The sequence below is a fragment of the Symsagittifera roscoffensis genome, unplaced genomic scaffold (assembly GCF_963678635.1).
Source record: "Symsagittifera roscoffensis unplaced genomic scaffold, txSymRosc1.1 SCAFFOLD_116, whole genome shotgun sequence".
Lineage (NCBI taxonomy): Eukaryota > Metazoa > Xenacoelomorpha > Acoela > Convolutidae > Symsagittifera > Symsagittifera roscoffensis.
Window position 1 is genome coordinate 125,700 of NW_026971453.1, and position 25,170 is coordinate 150,869.

At 38.6% G+C, this 25,170-nt stretch overlaps 1 protein-coding gene across 1 annotated transcript; it reads left to right on the forward strand.

Annotated features, from left to right (window-relative positions):
- Positions 1-10,888: 10,888 nt before the first annotated feature.
- LOC134856448 (anaphase-promoting complex subunit 1-like) lies at positions 10,889-18,192 on the forward strand (the record flags this gene model as incomplete). Its single annotated transcript, XM_063872728.1, is given in 2 exon segments — positions 10,889-11,279; positions 15,078-18,192. Coding segments are annotated over 2 exon segments (3,488 nt in total), but the record flags the coding sequence as incomplete, so codon positions are not given.
- Positions 18,193-25,170: the final 6,978 nt, after the last annotated feature.

The following is a 25,170-nucleotide window of genomic DNA, read 5'->3' on the forward strand; positions in this document are numbered from 1 at the left end:
ACATGCCCTTTTCTGTAGGCATGCCCAGCACTGGCGCTTCGCACAGTTCCCGCTTTATGTTCTCGAAAGCAACCTGTGCCTCATCGTTCCATTCGAACTTTTTCCCTTTGTTGCGCATCAGCTTCTGCATCGGGTACACCTTATCCGCATATCCTTTTATGAATTCTCGGTAGTAATTGGCAAACCCTAGGAAGCTCATGAGCTGTGTGTCCGTTCTGGGAGATTTCCATGTCAACACTGCTTCCACTGCTTCCGGGTCCGGCCTCACACCATGCCTGTCCACCATTCTTCCCAGGTACTTGATCGAATCCCTAAGGATTTCACATTTCGATGGTTTGCATTTCAAGCCTGCTCTTTTCATACATCCGAAGACCTCATCGAGCCGATCAATGTGATCCTCCAGGGTCGGTGTCGCTATGACTACGTCATCCACGTAGCACATCAAGAGATTCCCGTACTTTTTTGGTCACTCCTGTCAAAGCCTGAGCCATCAGCCTTTGAAAAGTTGCTGTTGCATTGCACAAGCCGAAGGGCATCCTCTTCCACTGGTACAACCCCAATTCGCGAAACCGGTTTTTTCCTATCCTTCTTCCGCAAAGGAACCTGCCAGAAGGCAGAACCCAAGTCCAATGTGGTGAAGAACTTTGCATCACCAAGCTTCGAGAGGCTCTCGTCTATTCGCGGTATCGGGTACGCATCTTTTATTGTTACCGCGTTCAAGTAACGAAAGTCGCAACAAAATCTAAGCTGCCCCCCTTTCTTTTTCGCCATTACTACCCCGCAAGCCCATGGCGATTTCGAGGGTTCTATCATGTCGTATTCAAGCAACATTTCTATTTGCGCTCGGCACGCTTCCGATTTGTGTGGTGTCATTCGTCTCGCGCCCTCTCTGTGCGGAACGGCACCTACTTCCAGCTCAATTTCGTGTTCTACGAAGTTACAGCAACCGATGTCCGCTTTATGTTTTGAAAATACATCTGTGTTCCGATATAAAACGTCCCGCAATTTTTCAAAATCTCCCTCACCTATTTTCCCTTTTAAATGTTCTATTTCTGGCAAAACCGGTTTGTCAGAATCTAGTTCATATGACGAGGGGCGTTCCGGAAAATTCGAGCAGCTTGATAACCCGTCGTCCGTTTCGGATTTCATTGAAAACAATTTATGAATAGATTTTAATTCATTAATTCTCTTTAAAATTTTATCTTTATTTGCATGATAAGGACAGTCTTTCACACTATATTTCTTCAAGTTTTGTGTCTCCTCATAGTCGGTCCTCATCGGCAAAGCGTAGCCAAGCTTCTTTCCACGCTGGATTGAAACCGTGGTGTCCAGTGTGTTCAACAACACACTGACACACAGTCCGTTTCGCGTTACCGAGAAGCTCCGGCCTAAAATCACCGAACTCTGACTATTTGGATTCGGTACTAAGCAAACCTGTTTACTATCACTTAACGAATTCAAATTTCTCATTCTAAAAATTGCTACTACAGCTTGTCCTGGTTGTAATTTTACTTTTCTATCCAAAAAAACTGGTACCTTATTTTCGTCTGTTATTATCCTATTAATTGGTCTCTTAACATACTTTTGGTCCGGGTTTCTAATTCGTATTAGACCGTTGTTCAAGTCAATCATCACGTCAAAATTCCTGACAAAATCTCTGCCCAAGATGAATTGGTCGGCATCGTCCAGATTCTCTACCACCAGGAAGCTCATCCAAAGATCCCGTCCTCCCATGTGGAGGACCGTTATTGGTATTCTTCCGGCTACGTAGATAGCTCCTCGATTGGCTGCAGCCAGTCGGAGATTCGTTGGAATCAGATCTTCCCGCGTGAAGCCCATTCTTTCCCAACTTTTTATCGGCATCACACTCACTACCGCTCCTGTGTCCAGAAGCCCTGCGACTCCGATTTTTGTTCCCTTGGTGTCGAGCAGATGTGCTGTCACATCTGCTTCGTATCCAATGTGTACTGCGTCTTGTTCCATCATGGCGTCATGGCCTATCTTGCGGACCTTGAGTTCCTCTTCTCCCAAATAGATCTGCCCTATTTGGTCATCATCTGTTGTTACATAAGTCCTGGTGTAGATACTGATCCCATCCACGTTCAGCATCACTTGATACGGCCCATAGACTTCTAGGTAGCGTCCATGAAGTTTCTTCATGCGAGGGCCACCCGTCGTTAGTAGTGCCCTCACAGCCCTCGACTCGGTGCGTGGCTCCATCTGCCTCAGATAGTCTGCATATGTGTCCAAATGCACCAAAGTGAACTCAGACGGTTCACTCAGATTTCTGATTACCTGATGCCCTGCCACCGAGATTATCGACTGTATTTTACTTCCTTGCGGTGCCATACCGAACCTCTGACCAGAGATAACATTAAGTTTCATGCTCAAGCTGCTTGGTGCTTTTGCCTCTTCAACTTCCGTTGCTTCGAAGGCGTTCAGTTGCTCCTGTAATTTTTCATTCTCCAGCTCGAGTTTCACCTTTTGTTCAATCTCTTTCGTCACTAGTTCCTGCTGTACTCTATTTATAGCATCCCTCGCAGCTGCCCTATAATCGATTTTGAAGTCATCGGCCGCAGTTGCTGGTTCCGGTTCACGTGCTTCCTCTGTTACCGCTTGCATCTTCTTTGCTACCAGCTCTTGAGGTTTATCCTTTCTGCGTGCCTCCGCTTCACTCAAAAGTCGAGCCTTGCTGGCTTTCACTCCTGACAAAGCTTCTTCATGTCTTGGATGCTTGATGTCTGCCACTGCATCCCAGAATTGCGGACAATCTGATTTAAAATGACCTTCCAAGTTGCAAAAGAAACACCTCGGGCCGAATTTCGCTATTACTCCTCTCATGAAACCCTCATGGTCCAATTCTGACGCATCTTTGTCCTCGAGGCTAAAGCCTATTGCTTTCATGCCTTGTTTGTAAGCTGGGCATGCTGACACATGATGGTCTGTTGAACTGCAATTAGCACAAGAACGTCTCTTGTCCATATCATCCCTCGGTTTGTACCAATTGTTCCCTTGGTTTGCTGGTCCGTTGTTAAAATTTCCATAATTGTTCTTGTAATATCCAGATCTCGAAGGAGGTTTCAACAAAAGATACTCTTTTGATTTGAGCCTCAACTCCTCCGGTGTTGGCGCATTAGTTGATAGTGGTGTGTAATGCGTTGCTAGCATCGTACGAAGTTCATCATTTTTCACACCATCGATGAATTTTGAGGCTACGGCCAGGTTCATCCTTCGGTTTGACTCATCCGGTTGGCTGCGTCTTCTCAGCATTTCCAAATCATCGAGAAACTTGTCTATTGTTTCATCTTCTCGTTGCCTCCGTTTCTCGAAGCGCATCATCGCCTGGTGCCCCTGCACCCCTGATCCGAATAGGTTTAACAAGATTTCGAAGATTTTCTCAGCAGTGTCACGTTGATACTGTTTCTTGGCCATGACACAGTTCAGGGCTGTCCCTTCTAAGTTGCTGGTGAGCGCGCTGCATTCCTGTCTCTCCGACAAGTCCTCTCTCTCGAAATGCAGCTTCATTACCTCTATCCAGGTATCAATACAGCCATCAGATTCGTCTTTGTAGCATCTTGGCTTCTTAAAGACTCTTCTGGACTTCTCACTGCGTTCATTGGTTCTAGATAACCTCGTCAGGAATGTCTCCAAAGACCTGTTCAGGGGTTCAAATGCTGTGGCCATTGCCGTAGCATCCCTTGAGTGTCCCGCTTGAGTGTCCTCACACCTTGTCGAAGGCTCTGGGTGCGGTGCATCCCTGCAATCCGAATCACCATGAGCGTTTCCCGCTTGGCCCATATGACTCCTCCTCGGGCTTGCATGCCCCCTGTTGCCGGAATCACTTCTCCCAGTCGCATGTGTGCTTTGCGTTGGTCGTTCGTTAGAGGTTTGTCTGTTCCCCGTTGAATTTGCTCTACTGTTCGGGCCCCATGCTGTGTTACCCCTTGTGGCATAGCCTGATGAACTGCCCCTGCCTCTAGTGGATCCATACGTCTTCCTCCTTTGATGTTCATTGAAGTTCACCCTCGGTTCCCTGCTGGGACCTCCCGAGTTCGGCTCTCCTTCTTTTGTTCCACTCTTGCTGCTTAGTAGCCCGTCCAACCTATCCATGATAGCCTGAGTTCGCCTCTCCATCATCGCGTCTATCTTTGTGTCAAGAGTCCCAAGAGACTGCTCTTGCTGAATTCTTAACTTCTCCATGTCGGCTCTTAAGCGTAACTCCCTCTGTTCCGCCTCTCTTGTCATTCGCGACAAGTTCCTCGTCATATGTTCGTCCGTCCTTTCTTTCAAGCGTTTTTCGCTCCTGCCAACTTCTTGTCTGTTGCGGTTTATTTCTTCCCGCAGACTTTCTCTTTCAATGTGAACTGCTCTTTCTAGTTCACTCATCCTTATCGACATCTGTTCATTTTGTTCTCCTAAACTGTCCACTATGTTGTTTAAGGCTTCCTCTAGTGCTGCCCCGTTATCCATGAGTGGCGTCACTAGTGGTGGTGTAACCCTGTCGGTCCCAGGTAACTTCGTGCTTGTCGAGATCCGGGCTTTGACTCTCTGCTTCAACATCTTTTCATGATTTATTTCAGGATCCATTAACGCCTTGCCGAGCCCTCTGGTTCTACCCTCTCCAGGTTGTGGCTCCGAACTTGTCCTAATCACGAAGTCCTTTGACTGGCCCGGTGTGTTTGCCTCTTTGCTTATCGTTGTCACTACACCAAATTTGTCCTTGGTTCCAGTCTCTCTTCCGACGTGTGCCTCACTCTCCTGGAGCGAACTATTGAGGCTGACTTGAGATCCAAAGTCCCCTTGCTCCTCTTCCTCCTGGGACTCACCATCGTTTCCCGCTCCTCCTCCCATGCTGAATGGAAAGATGTTTCCAAAGGTGTTCTTCATTCTTTCTGAGAACGATGATGACGTTGTTTGTTTCCCAGTTCCGCTTGCCATCATAGTGTTGTCTGTCGGAGATCTTCTAGTTGCCGCTACTTCAGTTGAGATGTCGGACAGTTCCGACATCTCTTCCCGATCCAATGTCCCGGTGGAAGTGGCAAAATCATGGCCTTGTTCTACCGGGGTAGATTCACTCGCCAGCCTTCTGCCTCTTCCTTCCAGTCCATTTACTTCCTGGTTGTCGTTCATGGTCTGGTCCGTATTGACCTCCACTTCTAACAGTTTTCTTCGCTCTTCTGAGGTCTTCTGACTTCTCGTTTCAACCATTCTGCCTGAAACCGTCCCCCTTTTGTCAGACCGGGATCGCTTGATCCAATCCACAAAAGGATCGGTCATCGTTTTTCTTTGCTTTTCAGGTATGAATTTCCTAGAGCTATTACCTCGTTTTGGTATCCTTGACTTGTCTAGACTCATTCTCTATTTGTCACTTTCCAATGCCTACTCTTGACTCAATTGCTAGAGACCTTATAGTTTTATTAACAATAATAATGACACAACACAATAAATTTCAACAGATTCTATTAAATAGTGACCACGAATCCCTGTATGTTGTCAGAGTACAGTTTGTATAAAATTTATCGGTCCAAAGATTTTGAAACTAGCACAATATGATGTTATCAGTCAATTTAAAAGATAGTGTACTCACTACCCAATCAAGCACAGTTTACGTTGATTTAAAATCAAAAACAAATAATTTATTTTGACACAATATGAATGTATATATATAAAAAAAACGTATGTGTCTTGTACTCTTAGTCGGTCGCAGTACAATAGTCGAACCTGTCTTTTAAAGAAAAAGTTTTCCCTGCTCGGTGCTGCACCAAACAGACAAAACTTTGAAGGCAGTAATTTTCTCAAGTGGGCGTCTATTGCACCCACCGAGTACTGTGTTACCTATCTGCCTTCGGACTGCCCGAGCTAGACCTACTAAAATCCTCAGGGCAGTCACTTTTCCCAAAAACGTATTATGTTTCAATCCACACCAATGAGTCACGCTCTTTTTAATTTAGACTTAGTGTTGCGAATATCCGAGTTCGGACCTGTTTTGTATTAGTCTGGTCCTTATTGAAAGGCAAGTTACCAGTGCAGTCACTGATAGCTAGCCTGTGTGTTAATAACCTAATACCTCTCACTTTTTAGTCTTTCTTTCGTCTACCTAAGTCCTTAATAAAATAATACCCCTCCGGATTGGCACAAATAGGACCCTTCCGGATTGATAGAATCTAGACCCCTCCGGATTTGGACCCCTCTGAGTTGGTTAATACAATACCCCTCCGGATTTGTACCCCTCCGAATTAGCAACTATAAGACCCCTCCGGATTCGGACCCCTCCTAACTTGAAAAATCTTTGACCCCTCCGGATTGGGAGCCCTCCGGTTTTGTAAAAGTGGCTTTTCGGAGATTTCCTTTTTTCAACCTATACCCCTCCGGATACGTTCTCCGATGCAATTATGCTCTTTCAATTAACTGGGAAGGGTATTTACTACCTTCCTAGACCCTTCCGGATTGAAGTTAAGCCTCTTATTTGACAATTCACGCTAACGGTGAAGGGTCTTATCGCTGGCCTAACTTCGGCTCGATTAAGCTTTTGCTGTGCCTTTAGCCCTCCCTTTTGGTCTAGAATGGCCTAAAGTTACTTTATTCAACCGCTATTACCTTTTGGTAGGGGTCTAAGGGTTTTTCAGAAAAATTTATAAAACGTGAAGGGTGTACCCCTCCGGATTTGTGTTATTTGGTAAAAACAATCTCAAAAAATTTTCTCGCTCGCTTTTTCGAGTAATTCTCTTTCCTACTAGTAAGTTCAGCTAATTTCTGATCTAATGGTACCAAGATTGACCGGATCTGTCCAGTTGTCGAAAAGTTATTAGCCAAAACGTCTTTCTTGCAAACTCAAAAAATTTCTCACTTATAGGTTCCACCTCACTTTTTCCGCAATTCTGGTCCTTTCGACCTAAAAATTATTGATCCGAGCTCAAAAGGCCTATACTCTTCTCGTTCAATGCAAAAGACCCGATCTAAAACGCTTTTGTAGAAAAAATTTGCGAAAAACTATGCTACCTGGACCCCTCCGGATTGATGAATCCACCAAATCAAACACGTTATGTTCGATTTCTCTGCAACCCGGAAGGCTTTCGGGTAGCGGGTTTTAAAACTTGTAGATTCACTAGTGGACGTTGTCCGAACAACTATTTTTACTGTTGTAACTCAAAAATTTCCAAAAATTTTCTAAATTTATAGTGTTTCGTTTTCTCAAAAATCACGAAAATTCGGTTTTTGGTTCCAAAATAGTTCCAACCACTTCCGAACTAAACTTAACCGGTTCTATCTATTGTGGTAGTGCAGTTACGATGTAACACACTAACTTAGCGCTTTTTTCCGTTTGAAAAAATATCGATATTTCAAAAATCGCGACTTGTGGGGGGATCAAAATATCGCTATTTTGACCGTAAAAACCGGTCTGTTTTCGTCGTTTTTCACTGAAAAACGATATAAGACTATTGATATAGGCTATATAAATAATAATATTAGTAATACTATACCCCTCCGGGTTTCCTTAATATCCGAATTAAGGTGCTTAACTCGGATATTCGCAGTTCGGTGAAGGGTCACTACAGTGCAGCACTGTCGAGCCCCCCACAGATTACTATCTTACTTTTTGTACCAAAAGGGCTACAAAACTTGTTAACGATACCCAACAGTCGATTGTTGTCGTCTTTGAGCCTCTTCTTGTTGCTCCTTGTACTGCTTGCCGGATCGGTCTTCACCCAAGACCCTTCCGAATTGAGCGCAAATCAGCTGACCCTTCCGGATTGAGCGCAATTTATCATTAACGTGCTTAAATACTCAAATAACCCTACAGTACAAGCCTCACAAACGGGCTACAAAACTGATCGTAACGATCCTGACTGATATAAATGCCTGTAACAAAAATATATCTTTCAACAACAAACGGGGGGGTTGGATCACATCTTGTCTGGGGGGATGATTTCTACTGATTTTTTACTTTTTTACTGTTTTTGGTTTTTTCGGTTATTTTTTATGTTTTTTTGTTTTTCTTGGGTACTATACTACTTTTTGTTTGGCTTTACTTATATCTTTAAGTGTTTTTGGTCACAAACCACTCAGGGGATGAGGGGTTCGCGATTCCCCCCACCCTTCCTGGTTCGTGAATTTTTGGTCTTAACTAGGTTAAAAAACTATTCACGGTAATCCGGAAGGCTTCCGCGTTCCGAACTACCCTTCCGCCCCGGCGGTTTAGGCTTATTAAGGGCGTTAATGTGAGCATCCGCTCGGCGCGGAGTGCTCGTCAACGGTTCTGCCGGTCATGATGTTAAAAAGAATAACACCCAGGAGCGCCATAAAAACATGTATGTATCATTCGCCCGGAAGATACATATCGACGGATAACAAAACTAAGTCTTAAGACGACTGGCTAACGTCTAAACAGAGCTTTGCATGCTTTTCACCGTCTCTACCAAGCCAGTACTTTTCGGTGGTCTTTCTAACATCGGGTCGACAAAAACGTTACTGTTCTCCGGCTTCGACCAGAACGCTCAAATTAACTTAATTACATGCAAATAGTGAGCTCATGGCTGGGTCTCAGTATCCCCAGACCACGAGGTCACTCCTAAAAACAGGGTTACTACTTATTATATTACTATTGTTTTTGTTCAGTAGATAAAACTCATCATCTCCATCGAAGATGAATCAACCCTTTCCCCCAACTCCTAGCTTCTCATCCTTATCAAAATGAATCTAGATATTAATTAAATTCAAGTCAGGACATGACAGGAAGCTTAAAGTTTATGCAACAGGATAAAAGTTCTAGTTCCTTTACCCTTCCGGATTGACGAATCCGCTGAATCAAGCTCGTTAATCTTGATTTCCTACTAATTCGGAAGGCTGTCTCTTACCCTTCACCGTTGTTCGCAACGGCCTTGCAACTATTGTAGCAGCACAATAATTGCAACTCGGAACGTTCTCTGCTATGTTGTCGTTTTTTAATCTCGATTTTCGTCCTGTTCGCAATCGCAGATAAAGTTGTTGTGTTTTCTCTCTCGTTTTTTGTTAAAATGGCCGTTTCAGCATTTCTCAGAAATGTGACGTCATCATTCGAATTTTTGAAATTTTAAAATACTAGAATATTCCAGCCCTCACCGTCTGGCCAAACGTTCCAATAACGCTCTTAGTTCTTAAAAACCACCAATCCGGAAGGCTTACTGCTAAAATTCCGAATTCTGCAGAGATTGCATTTTTCACATTCTGGTCGAATGTCACAGCTTCTGTTTTCTTCTTGTCAATGAAACCGCACAGAAACTTGTCTTTCAACTTTGGATTTTTGGTTTCAAATATCCGCCACTCTTCCTTCATCGTACAACGCAATCGCGTTCAGAAATGAAATAGAAATAAAAATTAAAAAAGTAAAAAACCTCAAAAAAAAGAAAAATTGGGAAAGTTTTTGTCGAAACCGAAAACAGCAAACAAAAGTCGGGTTTTAGAAATCCGACATAATTGAATACCCGAACCCGAACCCGAAAATTTGTTGAACCCGAAACCCGACCCGAAACCCGAAATTTGTCTCAAAACCCGAAAACCCGACCCGATAACCGAAAACCCGAACCCGAAATGCCTGCATGGCAGGCTCAATTCGAAATTTTGAAAAATTACTTTATTAGCCCAAAACAGGCCAAATTTCCAGATATGACCGACTGGCACATAAGTTCATTTTTTTCTTTTTTTCTTTGCACACATCGGATCTGAAAGCATTATAATAGGTTTTATATCTTGAATGTCCTTTTGCGTTTCCTCATTTGTTGCCCTGACGCTGTCGATCTGATCGGTGTATGTGTTTTGCGCCGACTAAATAGAATTCACATGGTTCACAAAACCAGCGGATCCCCCTTCACTTTTCCAAGATATTTCATCGGTTCTGCAGGAATATCACTGCAATTCTGGTGAATCCAGTGCTCACATATGTCACATTGAATAGTCTCATCTTTTCTCTTTTATGTTGCTGTGGCAGCTTCCACAAGGAGTTTGAGTGGTATAACGGTCCTAGGAATGGAACCAGGAATAACGGTAACATGGCAAATGGCACACATTAACATAAAAATTATTATGTCAATTTAGGAAAATTTGTTGCTAAACTTAATTAAAAAGTAAAGTGAGAAATTGAGTTTTCTATTTATGAAATTACGCATTGTCCCGCATCAGTAAAGTAAATTCAAATATATCAAAGACGTGCATTTAGCTTTAGCTGGGCCCTAAGTGTCCTTCCTCGAATTATACAAAAATTTTGGTTCACCTAGTTATTCTCAACATTTTTCAATTTTTTCTACTTGCTTTTTTAAATAATTCTGTTGCATCGCAGGTGGTGTGAAGCTCCGCTTCGCCTGTTTATTGATAAAATTACTTCTTTTTTTGTTTTGCTAGATTTTTTTTGTAAAGCCAAGGGATCGAAAGCGCTGCCTAGTAGAAGAATCTGATAGACCCGTAGTCTCATATGGGAACACAGCCAACCTGATTGAGAAAACTAACACCTGCGCTGAATAAAACGGAGTTGAAAGAAACTCAAAAAGATTGACCTCATATGAGGTCAATCTTTTTGAGTTTCTTTCAACTCCGTTTTATTCAGCGCAGGTGTTAGTTTTCTCAATCAGGTTGGCTGTGTTCCCATCCATCAGACTGTCTTTACTTTTATTCACGTTATACTTTACTTCTCCCTAATTAATAAAATTTAAATGTTTTTTTTTGACAGTGTGAAACGATGAAGGACTTGTGTAGTAACTTCGGTTACCATGATAATTTCTGTTTTTCTGATTTATAAAAGAGCAAATTCAAGACCGATACCTTGCAACTAAAAGCGCCGCATTGCGAGTTATTTTGCCGTCTCTTTTGAACTCAATATATTTGATAAGTTTTTATGTTTATTATTTCATTCAGATATTGATGACATGAATGTTTAATGGAGCTTCCGCTAACAATGATTGACTGCGAAAGATATCAATGTGTTCCGCTCAACGTTTCTTCTATAGGAGCAGCTCATCCAACTGCTAATTTAGTGAGCTCAAAAAGGCCTAATCTCTTGTTTTATCGAAAGACGTCAGGTCCCATCGAATTTGTGTTCTCTCAAAATGGACTGATTGTCTGGGGACAAACGAGTTCATGTTCAAATATCAACAATCCGTCTGACTACAAAACTGTGTCGCTCCCAGAAAACCTTGATTTTGGACTATGGTGCACATTCAATCCAGCTGATTGTTGCGAGGAAAATGCAGACACCTGGGACGCATTCGTCATGATCAAGTCTTCTCTTCTCACTGCTATGACTTTTAAAGGTTACCTACTTTCAGTAAAATAGTGGTTAATATTTGTATCGTTAAGGTAGTTTTAAACGTACAACTTCCGAGTCTGATTATATGAGCCGACCAAACATCAATTTTCAAGATAGAATAAAAGTCTGAAATTTTGTCTGTTGAAATTTATTAGTTGTTTTTTTTTCTGATCCGATGCGTTGGTTTAGATCAAACATTGTTTTTGGATTTTGAGTCCAGCTTATAAACGGGATTTTCGAAATCACCTAATTACTTGGAAATTGTAACAGTAAGATATTTCAGCTTTTGTTATGCCTAATCTATTATATATTTAAATGCGGGGTTCACTATCTCGCCACGTTGAAGCTTTTTCAACGTATTATTTTTCGAAAGTTTTTTGTCACGCTTAAGCTATATCGTATATTGCAGATTTTTTTTCGGTTTTCCAGTTTGAATTCAGTGTTTATTTCACCAATTTAAAGTTAGCAACCAAATAATGGGTTTGCTCCCAGGATTCCTCCAGGGGTTGCGAACTCATGAATACTCCAACGGCTTTTATGCCTCCAATTTTGAATACCCAAATTTTTTAGTTTACGAAATACGACAATTTTGTGTTTTTCCAAAAAAAAATTTCAGAGAACTTGGCTTGAAAGTTATTTCTCAAACTTCGTCATTAGCAACCCTGTAGTTAGGGGCTATCAGAGTATTCTCAGAGGTTGCGAATCTCGCCTTCAATTGTGACTACTCAAATCTTTGTAGTTTTCGTTATATGACTTTTTTCATGGTTTTTTGCAATTTTTTTTGTGAAAACATTTGAAACTCCCAGCGCTTTCGTTGGGTACTGTGAAAGTTACCCAGTCTTTCAGGAGTTGCAAATCGTGCATCCAAATGCGACTGTTCAATTGCTTTTAGTTTCCGAGTTGTGACGTTTTTTATGTCATAATAAAATGTTTCAAAGAGTTTAGATATAAAAAACTTCACAAAGTTTTATGGCTTTTCAAATTTTGTTTAAAAAAGAATACAAATTTACAAAATTTGAAATTACCATCTCTATAATTGGGTGCTGTCAGGGTAAACCCAAAGAATGCAAAGGATGTAGATCCTATTTCCAATATATGCTGTTTTCATGAGTTTTTTTCTCGAAAATTCATAGCTTCGGAGGTGCGTTGAACACTAGCCATTTTAAAAATTAATTAATGAAAAGAAAGAATTTTCAGTTCTTTCATTCGTATTTTTTGTGATAATTTCAAACATTATTGAGGCTCGTTTTTTTACACTTGCGATCAGCAAGCTTGTTGCAACTGGGTACTAGACTTTTCTTCCCCGTAAACAGCTTTGTTCACAAGGTTTCGCACTTGAAGCGAAGCGAGTGTATTAGTACGAAACTTTTTTTTCAACCTAAGTCGCAAATATTGGTGCCATTTTTGGGGAACCTTTGCAGTTTTTTCATAGTCGATGCCTTCAGTTTGTTATATTCCAAATTATTTATCGCAAAATTGAGTCTGTTTGTATTTGGTGCCACTTTTGCTGACTGGAATTGGCAGTTCATTAGCAAATGTAGCTGCTTTATTCGTGACTGATGTTTGTCGGTTGTTAAGCTTGCGTGGCTCAGTGGATAATTCGTGAGACTCAAAATCTTTTGATTGCAGTAGGTGGCAGATTCGAATCCTACTTGAAACAGAGTTTTTGCTAATTCGAGGCTAATTTTCTTTTTTTTTATTTCATTTGATAGAGCTGCTTTTTGTCGTGTTCTCGCAAGTGTTTGCGAATCACAGCTTCGCCTCTGTGTCAAATTTTATCAAATATCCAATGCATCTGGCGTAGAAGTAACACATATACTTGAGTCATCAAATACCTTTGGTTCGATTTCATCCTTGACCTGTTTTGCAAACAAGAAATTTACTGCTTTTCGGGTTATCGTCTGTCTGTTTTTAAATGAAAATTTTTCAAATAATTTTTTAAACAAATTTATTCTGTAAACCATTGCTTAAGTACAGCATAATATGTCCAATTTCGACTTCAGTCTCTTATATAGTTCGCGATGGATTTTTTTGAGCAAAAATCAAAATTTGTTCAGGCACAAATTTAATTTTCGATGATTTGAGCTATGATTTTTTTAAATTAAGTTCATTTCGTTTGTTAAAAAGAAGGCAAATTCCATATCGAACGGGAAAAGATTTACCAGCGGAATAAAAAACTTAAATATCAATCCAGTTTTTTCAAACTCACTTAGTTTTTGCAAAACTTCGGGTTTCAAATTGTTTTTTATAGTCTTTTCATATGAAAAGCGTCGACGCAAGAATGATCGAGTTAGTTATCGCTGCACATGTTTCGTTTCGATGCGAGTTTAAAACTGGCAATTTCCTTCTTTTTAACGTTTTTCCTGAAACAACCTCCTCCAAAACAAATCGAGAAAAACGTTTTTTTGGTAGATCTGGTTTTGACATTTTTTTTCAAACAATTTTTTTTCATGTTGTTTTTGTTTCTATTTCGGCTGTTTAGTTGCGTAGTGGTGCGAGGCTTCGCTATGCCTTTGGTTTACAATTTCGGTTATATATTAATCCCATTAATCTGATTTGTCTAGTTCTAATAGCTTGATACGAAAGTTAAGACAAATCTGATCCGCTTGAGTTTTCTTAAGTGTCAATGAACGTAATGAATACAGTGCTGATTTAAATTATCCGGACAAAACGATTAAAACTTGAATTTTCAAACACGTTTTTTGGGTCAAGATTAGACAAAAAGTGAAGAGAGCAAAAGTTGCTTAGGTTTTCATCAAAAAGAATTAATATGGTCTAATTTTGTCTCCGAAATTTTCAACCAAAATCTTACCCCAAAATTGGGTCATTTTGGCTTTTTTTAATTATTCAAAAATTACGCTGAAACTCTTTTGTTAATTGATGAGAAATATATATCACAAGAAAGCTATTACACAGCCCAACAAAGTTCGAAGGGTTAAATCTTCAACAATTTGACTAAGTTGTTTAAAATTCGTTTTAAGCAAAGATTTTGGATTTTATATACTATTAATCACCTTTCTTGACTATCAAGCAAACATATTTTCTCTGATACGGGTTTTTGGAGATTTAACCCTTCTCAAACTTTGTTGGGCTGTGTAAGAAGCTTCTTGTGATATAAATATCTCATCAATTAACAAAGTAGTTTCAGTGTAATTCTTGATTAATTGCAAAAAGCCATAATGACCTATTTTTGGGGTAAAGGTAGAGAATTTCGGAAAAAAATTTGCACCATACTAATTCTGATGAATTGCTAAGCAATTTTTGCTCTCTTCGCTTTTTGTCTTATCTTAACGCAATTTGAGAAAAATGTGTTTCAAAGTTCAAGTTTTGTTCATTTTGTCCGGATAATTTAAATCAGCGTTGTACATTTATTTAAATTTTGTTTTTTTATTTTTTTTCCTAGAGTTCACGCAGTTGTTTTCCACTGCTCGCTTCAAAATGCCTTGTGAAATGAAAGCAAATTACGCTTTCGAATATCAAAAGTGCAAATGGCGCGAAGAACGTGTTTGAAGAAAAAGGGAATTTGATTTTATGAGCTCAGCAGATTAAAAGGGTTAACTTTTGGTCCAGTCTGTTCTAATTGGTTAGATTGTTCCTCATAAAAGTGTCAATGACTAAAACATCTTGATTATGAAACGACAAAATGTCATGGACAATTTTCCATCCGTATGTTGGCTTTGTTTGTTTTGTTGAGTTTTGAGGCTCCTTTGTAAATGAAATTTGCCAAGCGAAACTCAAGACACACTTGAGTTTTTTTTTCTAAATTGCGTTTCCAGGAATTGCAGAGGAAAATATTTTTCAGGTGATTGCTTCCAATCCAAGTTGACAGTTGAGCCGAAATCTGTTTGGGCAACCAAGAACTTCGGGTTGATCGTTGAAAGCAAAGATGTTGCGTCCAGCTCGATTCCTTTGCCTAGCTTGTATAATCTGGGTCACCCATGCGAAGAACTGGTTCCAATAATTTGCTGTACCGCAGATGAAAGAACGAACATTGTAACGATTTCCGAGTTCAGTAGTTCTCAGAAGAGTTGCATTGTTGCTTCAATTGAAAGTCTAGAAATGTTGATCACGCATGACTCAAAAAGAGGTCATAGATTTTGGAAAATTCGAAAAGCGACCGAAGGCGAAAAGGAGGATTTTTATCATCAATGTGAGCTTAAATTGTGTGAAACGCATTTGACGAGAATGAAAGAGCCGGCTAAAACACCAGGGTTCCATTTGGATAAAACTGCAAGCGTCTTCTCCCCAATTTTGAAGCCCAATTTCATGAGTCATCAGAAGTTTCGCTCTCCGTTTTCAGAGAAACAAAGCCCTTTGTTCAGAAAAAGTTATAGGTTAACGTCTCAACCTCTTTGTCAAAGCTCTCCTTACATCAATTCTACAATTTCGGAAGCACAATCGTCTACTCATTTAAGCAGAAACTCCCATGTTTTGCCCTGGTTTGAAATGCCGTTGACTCCTAATTTATGCTTGGAACTAATCGCTAATGAGGGCTCCTTGACATCGAAACATACGTCGAAATTCGTTGCTTCCAAAGCTTTTACAACATCTGATTTTCTGGGAAACAAGTTTATTTGTCTGTTTATAGGGCAAATTGAAAGTCTAAGCTTGTTCAAGGTATCTGAAACAAAAACAGCCAAAGCTACACATTTTGAAATGATAAAAACGTCAACTATATCATGTTTTGATGCAATAAATATCGAAGACCTTCCATATATGGCAATTTTGGAGAAGGAATCAGCAGTCGCTCTGTACTCTGGGCCACAAAAAGTGTGTAAAGTCAGATGTCCTGATTTGTTTAGTTCCACTTTGAACATGGAAAGTTCAGTCAATAACTGGAATTCTATTTATAATTTCCACGCTTCTGTCGGTAGAACAGTAGTCGGGTACACGTTTGGAGTTACCAACGTTGTTTACCTAACTTTGCCCAAACTGTTTGAAAACCCGGCGGTCGAGTTGTTTTTACAGAGCTTCAAACGTTGCTTTTCGAACGCTGATTTCACACAGTTTGCGGTCAATTGGTTTGTTTGTAGAAATGCTATTGGGAAAACTGTCGATTCCCAATGTGAGTTTAAATTGTTTGTCTCGTTTCTGGAAAATGAGTTTGGATTTGTTGAAATTGAAAGTGCGCGTAGGTCGAGGTCAATGGACAGTTGTTCAGATTTGAGTTCAAAAAAGGTCAAAAGAAACGACATTGGAACAGAAGACGACTTTAAGGAAATGATGCAAGCTGGGTTTGTGGCTGAATTTGCCGATTTGTGTCTTTTTACGAAAAGTAATGAAAACAATCACGAAAGTTTACCCGAAACGTCACAGGGTAAACCTAAAGCGCAGGCAGCTACAAAACTGAAATTGAACAAAAGTTTTGAATTAGTTTTCAAAATTGCGCATGTAATTTATGAAGATTTAAAACTAGATTTGACTAAAAGTGTGGAAACTGAAACTTTAGCTGTGTTTTTGGCTTCGATAGCCCATAAATTGGGCTTAGAGGAAGTCAAGTTTAGATATTTCTCTGATTTTCCTGTCGAGATTTTCCCTGCAAATCTGCGCGATAATCAGACAAAATTGCCCTTGAAAGCGGAAATATTTATTACCGAATATGGAAATGAATTAGATGACTTGGAGGCTTTTTTTACCGGTTGTCATGGTCTTGTGTCGAGTTTTATTTGTTGGGTTAGAGGCGCACTGAAATGTAAGAATTGGACTGACATTTTATTAGAGTTTGAAGCACTTCGGGCTACTGAAATGGAATGGAATTCTTGTGGTAAAGAAAACGGGACGAAAAAACGGGACGCTTTGGTGGATGCAATTAAAAACAATCCGAGCACCCTAAGCATGTTTCCTGTTATTTGGGGAGTAACTGAAAGAATTATCAAAGTGGCAGTTGTTTACATGTATTATGCCTACTTGAAGACATCGGACAAAGAAGAATTCAATGAAAGAGAGAATAGTGATAATGGGAAAATTTCACTTTCGGCAGTTATTTCTAAAATTCTAATTGATCTGACGGGTAATGAAATGCCATTGGAATTGGAAAGAAAATTGAATTTGAGATTTTTTCCATCAAGCACATTAAAAAATCTGTCAGCGGAAAGAGACTCAATTGAAGAGAAGTCAGGATCAGTTGACTTTAATTTGAAGTCGGCCTCTTTCTCTGAACGGATGCTAGTCTTAATGGAAGTAATGGGCATTGATTCAGATTTTGTCTGCACTTTGCCCGCAGGTGTTTCACTTCCTTTTTATGACGTCATTTATCATGGTCATTTGAAACCCTCGCTTAATTGGACCCAAAATGCTATCAACTTGATCAAAAGGCAGGATTTGATATCCCAGAAAGCGACCCTAACTCGAGCGAAAGACATGAGCAAAAAGGGGATTAAAAATACTTCCAGTGAAATGATCACGTCTAAAAGGGGCACCAGTACTTATTACATGAGCAGAGACGCTAAGTTAGGCCCATTTCAGGGTAAAAATTCTGTGCAAGGGACGATTTTGAAAACAAATGGGTTGGAAATGGACATGGAAGTGCTTAATGTCTTATTTCCTGAAGACAGTAGAATTCAATCTGTTTCAAGAATGCTGAATTCATCCCAACCGATTAAAGTGAAAGCAAACTACCAGCAGCAAGATCTGCAGTTGATATTGGCCCATTATGCCAAGCGAACAATGGCTTTGCCCGTGGGCAGAGGCATGTTTGCACTAAGCTCAGTTTCGCCTAATATAACGTCTACAGAACCGATTCCAGAGATGAACTTCTCGTGTAAAGTGATGCCTAAAAATGTGTCGGTACAGATAACGACTAACACGCTAAGTTTCCCTGCTAGAAGTTGGGCTTTTTTCCACAACGGAGCTGCGACTGGGTTGAGAATTGATCAAAGTGTTCAGGATGTGGACTCCGCTTGGGTCATGTATAACAGGTCAGTAAAGTTAAGTTCAGGTCAGACTATTTATCTTCTGAGCGAGAGGACAATATGCAAAGTTCATCTGATCAATGAGAACTGTTGTTTTTGAATTTTTTTGTCTGAATCAGTTTTGAGTGCTTGTTTCATTACAGCTGGTATGTTATACTAAGACTTTTTCCGTCTAAAGTTTTGTTCTCAGGTTTTACACGTGAGAACGTTAAGTGTTTCTGAATACAATTTCTGGTCTTTTAAGAGTTAATATCTCAGTTAGATAGCTTGTTAAGAGTTGATATCTCAGTAAAATAGCTGGTCGGACCTTTTCGCAGTAAGCCTCTAGAATTACAAGTTCATTATGCTCAATTTTTCTGCAAAAAATTTAGTCGGCGTCGTTTCTGAGATGTGGGTTGCTTCACATACTGAATATGAGTCGGATTTAAAGTAGCACGCAATTTTTTGACAATTGTTTAGGGTAGCATATTGTCTGGTAATCATTTTTGGCAATTTTATATCGACCAATTGGTTTTGCCTAACATTCAGTCGGCTTAATCTCCGGCTTATTTTGCATTGTATTCAGATTTTAAAAAAATGTTTTTGTCATGCTTTATGTGAATGGTTCGAGTAGTGCGAGAGCAAGTATCTCCTAATCGAAAACTAGACCAACAACTTTTCTCACGAGTGTCCAGGGCTGGTCAAAATATGTTTTTTTTAAAAAAAAACGTTTAAAACTGTTTTAAACGTTTTAAACAGTTTAAAACAGTTTAAAACATGTTTTTTTTGCAAGAATTTATTTTTTCAAGCAACGCATACAAAATGCTAGTTTCTCAGTTTTCTCTGAGGAAAGGCTGTTCCTGAGGTCCCCTTCCACATACCCCATTGTGCTGAACGCTGAAAATTAATGGTTTTGATAAGTAATCTCTGATTAAAAGCTGTATAATGTCAGCAAAACTTGCATGGCAAATGCGCACTTGATAGCTTGTTGAAAGAACTGCACTGTACGTGTTAATTTGGATGAATCAAGTTAAATTGCGTAATAATTGCGCCCTCGCAGTCGAAACATGAAACACTGTTTAAAACACTAAAATTGAGTCATGTTTTAAACAGTGTTTAAAACAGTTTTAAACACTGTTTAAAACAACCCCTGTTTTTTATTGACCAGCCCTGCGAGTGTCTACGTAACTAAACAGTCTTTTTTTTATCGAACCTTAACAACTTCTACGCTCCTTCCCAACTGGTGTGGGATTCGAGTCCCGGTCGGACCTTGTTTTTTCATTAGAATGTATGAAATAGAAATTTCTTTCCGGGAAAATGTGAATGTTTGGATTTTCAAATCGTTGCGTATTTCTGATTCGAACAATTCTTAATATAATTGACAGTCGTACTGTTATTTTGTCAATTTAACAACTCGGATGATGGTTAATTTTTTCAATTTAAATAATTTTGGTTTGTTTTATTGGCAAAATCAACTTATGTTGTGTCGCTTGAAGGGCAGAAATGGTTTATTTCCTTTCAAAATGCTTTGTAAAAGTTTCAAGTTTTAAAATTTAATCGCTCAAGTTTTTTATCATTGTTTTCATGGCGTTTTTTTTGTCAAGTTTTCTGACAACCAATGTGCCTCATGGATTCTCAAGTTCTTTTTATAAGCCCGAAGAGTTCAAAATTTCAAAATGTTTCTGACTAGTTGATAATTTTTTTCGCTTCTTTTGATTAGTTTCTTTGGAAATGAAAAAAAAAGATTATGGAGATGGGATGTAATTAACAATATCCATATTTTGTACCTATTTCAATGAAGGAAAAAAGGGACGAACAGTTGCACTATATTTATTCTTTGGCTTCATATTTGATTGCTCAAAATGGAAGCCTTCAATTTTAACTGCAAAAATTAGCGACAAAAAGGTGTCTTGTGTTAACTTGAAAGATATCAAGTAATATCAGCTTCGTTTGTTTTCTGGGGTCTCAATTAAACATTGTGCTGAAGGAAGTTGTTATTGTTAATTTAGAAGCACAAGTTTTTTTTACAATTATTTAAATGAAAGAAACTGCAGACTAACAGAAGAAGTACCTGAAATCTTTTTTGCTCCATATTTTAGCAGTCATAATTACGCTTGCGGTTAGCAAGCGTTGTCAAATCGGAACATAGACTTCTTCAAATCGGAACTTGTTAGCAGGATCAATTTAATCCTTTGTATCTTGGCTCATAATGAATTCAACTTTTATTGCGTCTACAGCACCTAGCCTGGAGGCTAAGAACACACCTGGGACGGCAAAATTTGTTAGTTCGAATCTGACCAGGAATCTCTTTCAAACTGGAAATACTCCTTTCCGAAAAATGTGGACCTATTGTTAGTCTGCTTATGTTTTGTCGGATTAGTGGCCAGATCGTAAAATTGCTTTTTTTATTCGCAATTTTTAATGTTGCTTTAACTGCTTTAATTACTCCTGCAGTTTGTATTTTTACTAGTCTTGACTTCGTATATGCTGCTTTTGTTTTTTTTTTGCTTGAGTGGTTTTCATTAAATCGGAAGTGTCATGCTTCGTTCCGGATATAACAAATTGCTGAAATTTTAAAATAGTTTTTATAGTTGAAAGTTTCTCTTGACATCGTTCCGGATCGAACAAATTGCTAAAATTTTTAGAATAGGTTTTATAGTTGAAAGTTTCTCTTGACAGCAATTATAGTTTCGGTTCTACGAGAAATTATTCAAGTTTTGTCGGTTCTGTTGCCGTTGTGTCTGATTTTTCGAATTGTCATTTATCGCCGTCGATGTGTTTTTGGACATGTTTTCCGCTAATAGAACATGATTCCAGACAACATTTTGACTTTTGAAGTTTTATTTTTAAGTTATCAATTTTTTTTACTTACTGGCTGTCTTTCCCTGTCTGCTAGTTATAAATTAAAATTCAATCAAAAATCTAGCGTAGAAGTAAACCATCTGCTTGAAACAGCAAAGGCTTGTAATTTTGTTTCTGTACTTACTGTATTTTTTGTAATTTCTGTAGTTTTTGTAATTTTTCGGACCATCGTCCGTCTGTTTATTTTCGTCGGCTGTTCTCGTAACCCGAATTTTTTTTAAAGTTCAGCTTTCTGCTAAGTCACTGTAACACCCGGGATTCGATTTCATTCAGGACTTGTTTTTTGCGAAGTGGAAATTTTCGGTCTGTCTGTCTGCTTATTTTTGCCGGCTTAGTTCCTGCAAATTTTTTTTTGAAAGTTCAGCTTTTTTCTAGCCTTCCTAAAGCTCCTTGTAAAGTTTTTAATGGTGTTGGTACTTTTTTTCCAGATCTTTTGGACTTTTATGCGGTTTTTAGAAAATTGTATGACCAAAACGATTTTTGGAGGTTTTTCTAATATTTGATTTTTCTTTCCATTTGATTTTAATAACGGTCATTCTTTTTTGTATCGCAAATGGTGCGAAGCTCAGCTCGGCCTCTCTGTAAATAATCATCTGCTGAAAGTCATCTGCGTGCGAGGTTTCATATGAAAACAAGAATCAATCAATTTGGCTCAGATATTGAGCTGGAGCTGCGTGACAAACGATTCCACGCAACCATACATCACAATTGGTTACCTTTTTTGCATTTGCAATTGAATAGCATCTGTAACTGTTTTGTTGTTGGCTAGTGTAACGGTAATTTCGAGCGATAGTGGCCAAGATGCGAGGACGTATTAGACAATTAAAAAGTATCTTGGTATCTGCTTTATTAGTGGCTAGTATTCGTCGTTTCTTATGTTATTATGGCGCAGATGCGACGACGTGAAGCTCTTAATATTACGGTCGAGGGTATGAATCCGGCTCACGTCAAAAGTTTTCTTGTTCTTTTTTAAGCCATTTAAAGTTTTATAGCGCTTGTTTGTGAGGTGCAGCTTCGCCTGTATGAAAATGTCATTTCTCAATTTTCAATAAGAGTTCCCTGGAAACATCCATTTTTGGTTCTTGCTTAGTTCAACTTAATTTTTTGGTTCCTATCCAATGCAATGGAAATTTTATAAATAATTTCCGAAATAATGATTTTATCTGATTGGTCATGAAAAAAATATGTTTTCCTTCTTTTTGTTGTCAACAGTTTATTCGCCCTCTCTAGGAAGTACTTAGCTGTAGAGTGTTTTGACAATAAATAATTGGGTGCCTTCCATTTTACAAACAAAATTCAAATATGTAGCAGTTTTCTGACATTTTATCAATTTTTCTATTCTGCCAGTAGTAAGTGTTTTTTTTTAATTAAGTTTTACAATTCCTTCAAAAAATATGTCTTTGAAATAAACTAAAATAGTGATAGAAGTACTACAAATTGCGATTAAGCTATTTGACATGAATCTGCCATTTAATATATCACCAGAAAAAGATTGAAACAGAGCGTAAAGTTGCAATTATTCGAATTGCATGGATGAGATGAAGTATGTAAAGTTTAGACTCTATGATTTCAGTTCAAATTCAGAGTGCCTAACCAAGCAAATGGAATCTTGCGTTAACGGTTGTAGAATGGCTGATAAAAATTGGTTACGTAGCGGTATTCAGACAACCGCGTATTCAGACTCGTCAGTAAGCAGACAAATACTGTATTAACCAATCAGAATCGAGGCAAGGAAGAAATGAATAATTAATAATTATTTATTTAGTAAGTTTGCTCTCTCGTCTCGATTCTGATTGGATAATATAATATTTGTCTGCTTACTGACGAGTATGATTAATAGGTTGTCTAATTACAGACCGCACTCCTAAAATTTAATGCTTGAAGTAATAAGTTTTTTCTTTTTGCAATTTTCCCTTTCTATCGACAATTTGCGTCGTCATTATCTCGCTTTGATTGATTCTCGAGCTCAATTTCCAGACATGCAGTCATGCTTGCTCAGATTTAGTTCATTTTTTTCATGAATGCGTTGCTGCATTACATACAAGTGTGATTTGATGACCCAGATAAAACGAAAAAGAAGGTTTTTTCAAACTCGGTTTTCTCAAATTTAGTTCAGATTTAAAAAATAAGAGAACAAAAGTTGAATAGAATTTCACCAGATTTACACCAGAATTATTATGGTGTAATTTACTTTGCAAAATTCAGATCAAAAATTTTACCCCGACAATTTAGGCTTTTTTTTAGTTTATCAAGAATAGCGCTATAAGCACCAACCATGTTAATTGATGACAAAGTTATATCAAAAGAAGCCTCTTTCACAGCACAACAAAGTTTAGGAAGGGTAAAATTTTTTTACCCTCTGGGCGAACGTTTTAAATTTGTTTTTAAGCAAAGATTTTGCGTTTTGTATAATAAAATTGACCTTCTTTGACTATCAGTTAAAAATGTAAATTTTTATACAGATTTTTGGAGATTTTACCCTTGTAGAATTTTAATGGGTTGTGTAGGCAGCTTCTTTTGATATATTTTTCTCAGCAAGCAATGCGGTAGTCTCAGCGTAATTTTCGATTAACCAAAAAAAAAATGACCCATTTTTGGAATAAAAGTTACGTTGCGAATTCGAAAAATTCTGGTGATATTCTAAGCAACTTTTGTGCTCTTCGATTTTTGTGCTCTTTTGTGTAATTTCGACCCAATTTGACAAATACGTGTTTAAAGTTCCCAATGCTGTTCGTTTTGTCCAGTTATTTAATATCAACACTTTATTTCTACTTTTAAAAAGCATCTTAGTCCTAGAATTCATCGAAAAGCATCCTAATATTCATCGAAAATCTTTTTTGGCGTAGGCGTGGTGATGAGTATTTGGACTAGACTAGACAAATGAATGCGACATGAAAGCTATTTTTAACACAGAGGGTATTGAGGCGGCTTATGAAAATTCATTGAAGAAAAATGATATAAAATTCAATTCCGAGAAAAGGGGACGTACGGTTTCTGGTAACCGAAATACTTTCTTTGATTAGATTTTTAAAAGACATTTGTTTTCCTAATTAAGTCTCATCTTGCTTCCATAAATTGTGTATAAATAGTATCCGGTTTCACTCTTAAGTAAATTTTAATAAAGAGACTCCCCTGTCCAATCTAATGGACTAGATGAAGGCGTAAATTCGTGCTTTTTTGTAAGCTAATTTGTTGATATGATTAAAGCAACGGAAGCAGAGAATACGCTTTGATGAAGGTCACAGTAGTAAATTTAGGAAATATGTTTCAAATGTTTTGCCATTTTGCTTTTAGAAGAGATAAGAAATCCCAATACTTGCATGTTCATTTTTAGCCGACCCATTCAATGCTAATTTTTGTATTGAAAAGCTGGCGACCTTTTGGTAGCAGGACAATCTACCCTATTCCAATTTATCCTATAGCATTCTAACCTATATACCAATCTACCCAACGTCTGATTTGAGACTGAATTAGCAGCAAAAAGCTGACCGCCGCAGTCGCAGAGGCAACGTGCTGCGAGCTTGCCAACAGAAAATAGGACTCTATGCAAAAGTTAGAGCCGGTTAACTATGCGAAGCGGCGACGCGTGCCCACCGGCGACCTTAAACCGAGATAATCAGCTCAATTATCTGATCAATTGAACTGTTTATAGAACATTATGTTGTTTGGCATAGGCTAGATTCTTTTTTTTATATAGACGCAATAAAGATTCAGAAGACATGGTTCCAAATTGCTTCAGTTTTCGACATGTTCGTTGTTTTCAGGGTTCTTTCACGTTATAGCCTCCAGTCTAAAAACAAAAAAGTTATTGAATTTAGACTTTACTATTATGGAAGGTTATATTTTTCTGGGGGGCTAATTTGGGAAAGGCCCGTTTTGTAGGACTGTTATTTCAAAACAATGTGCCTTTAGAGTTTAACAACGCAGTCATTTTTCCCTGAGAGGTTGTGTATTTTTTCACATTCAGTTTTTAATTTTGCTGGTTTGACTTCCGACTTTCATGTTCACTTCATTTTCATTTAAAAGAAAAGTTAAGCTGCATTCATTAGTGAAAGTTTAGCTTTAATATATCTTGAGTGAAAATGGCGCGCAAAATACAATTTGAAATCAAGTTTCAAAAGAATTTTAAATTCCGAAGTTCCC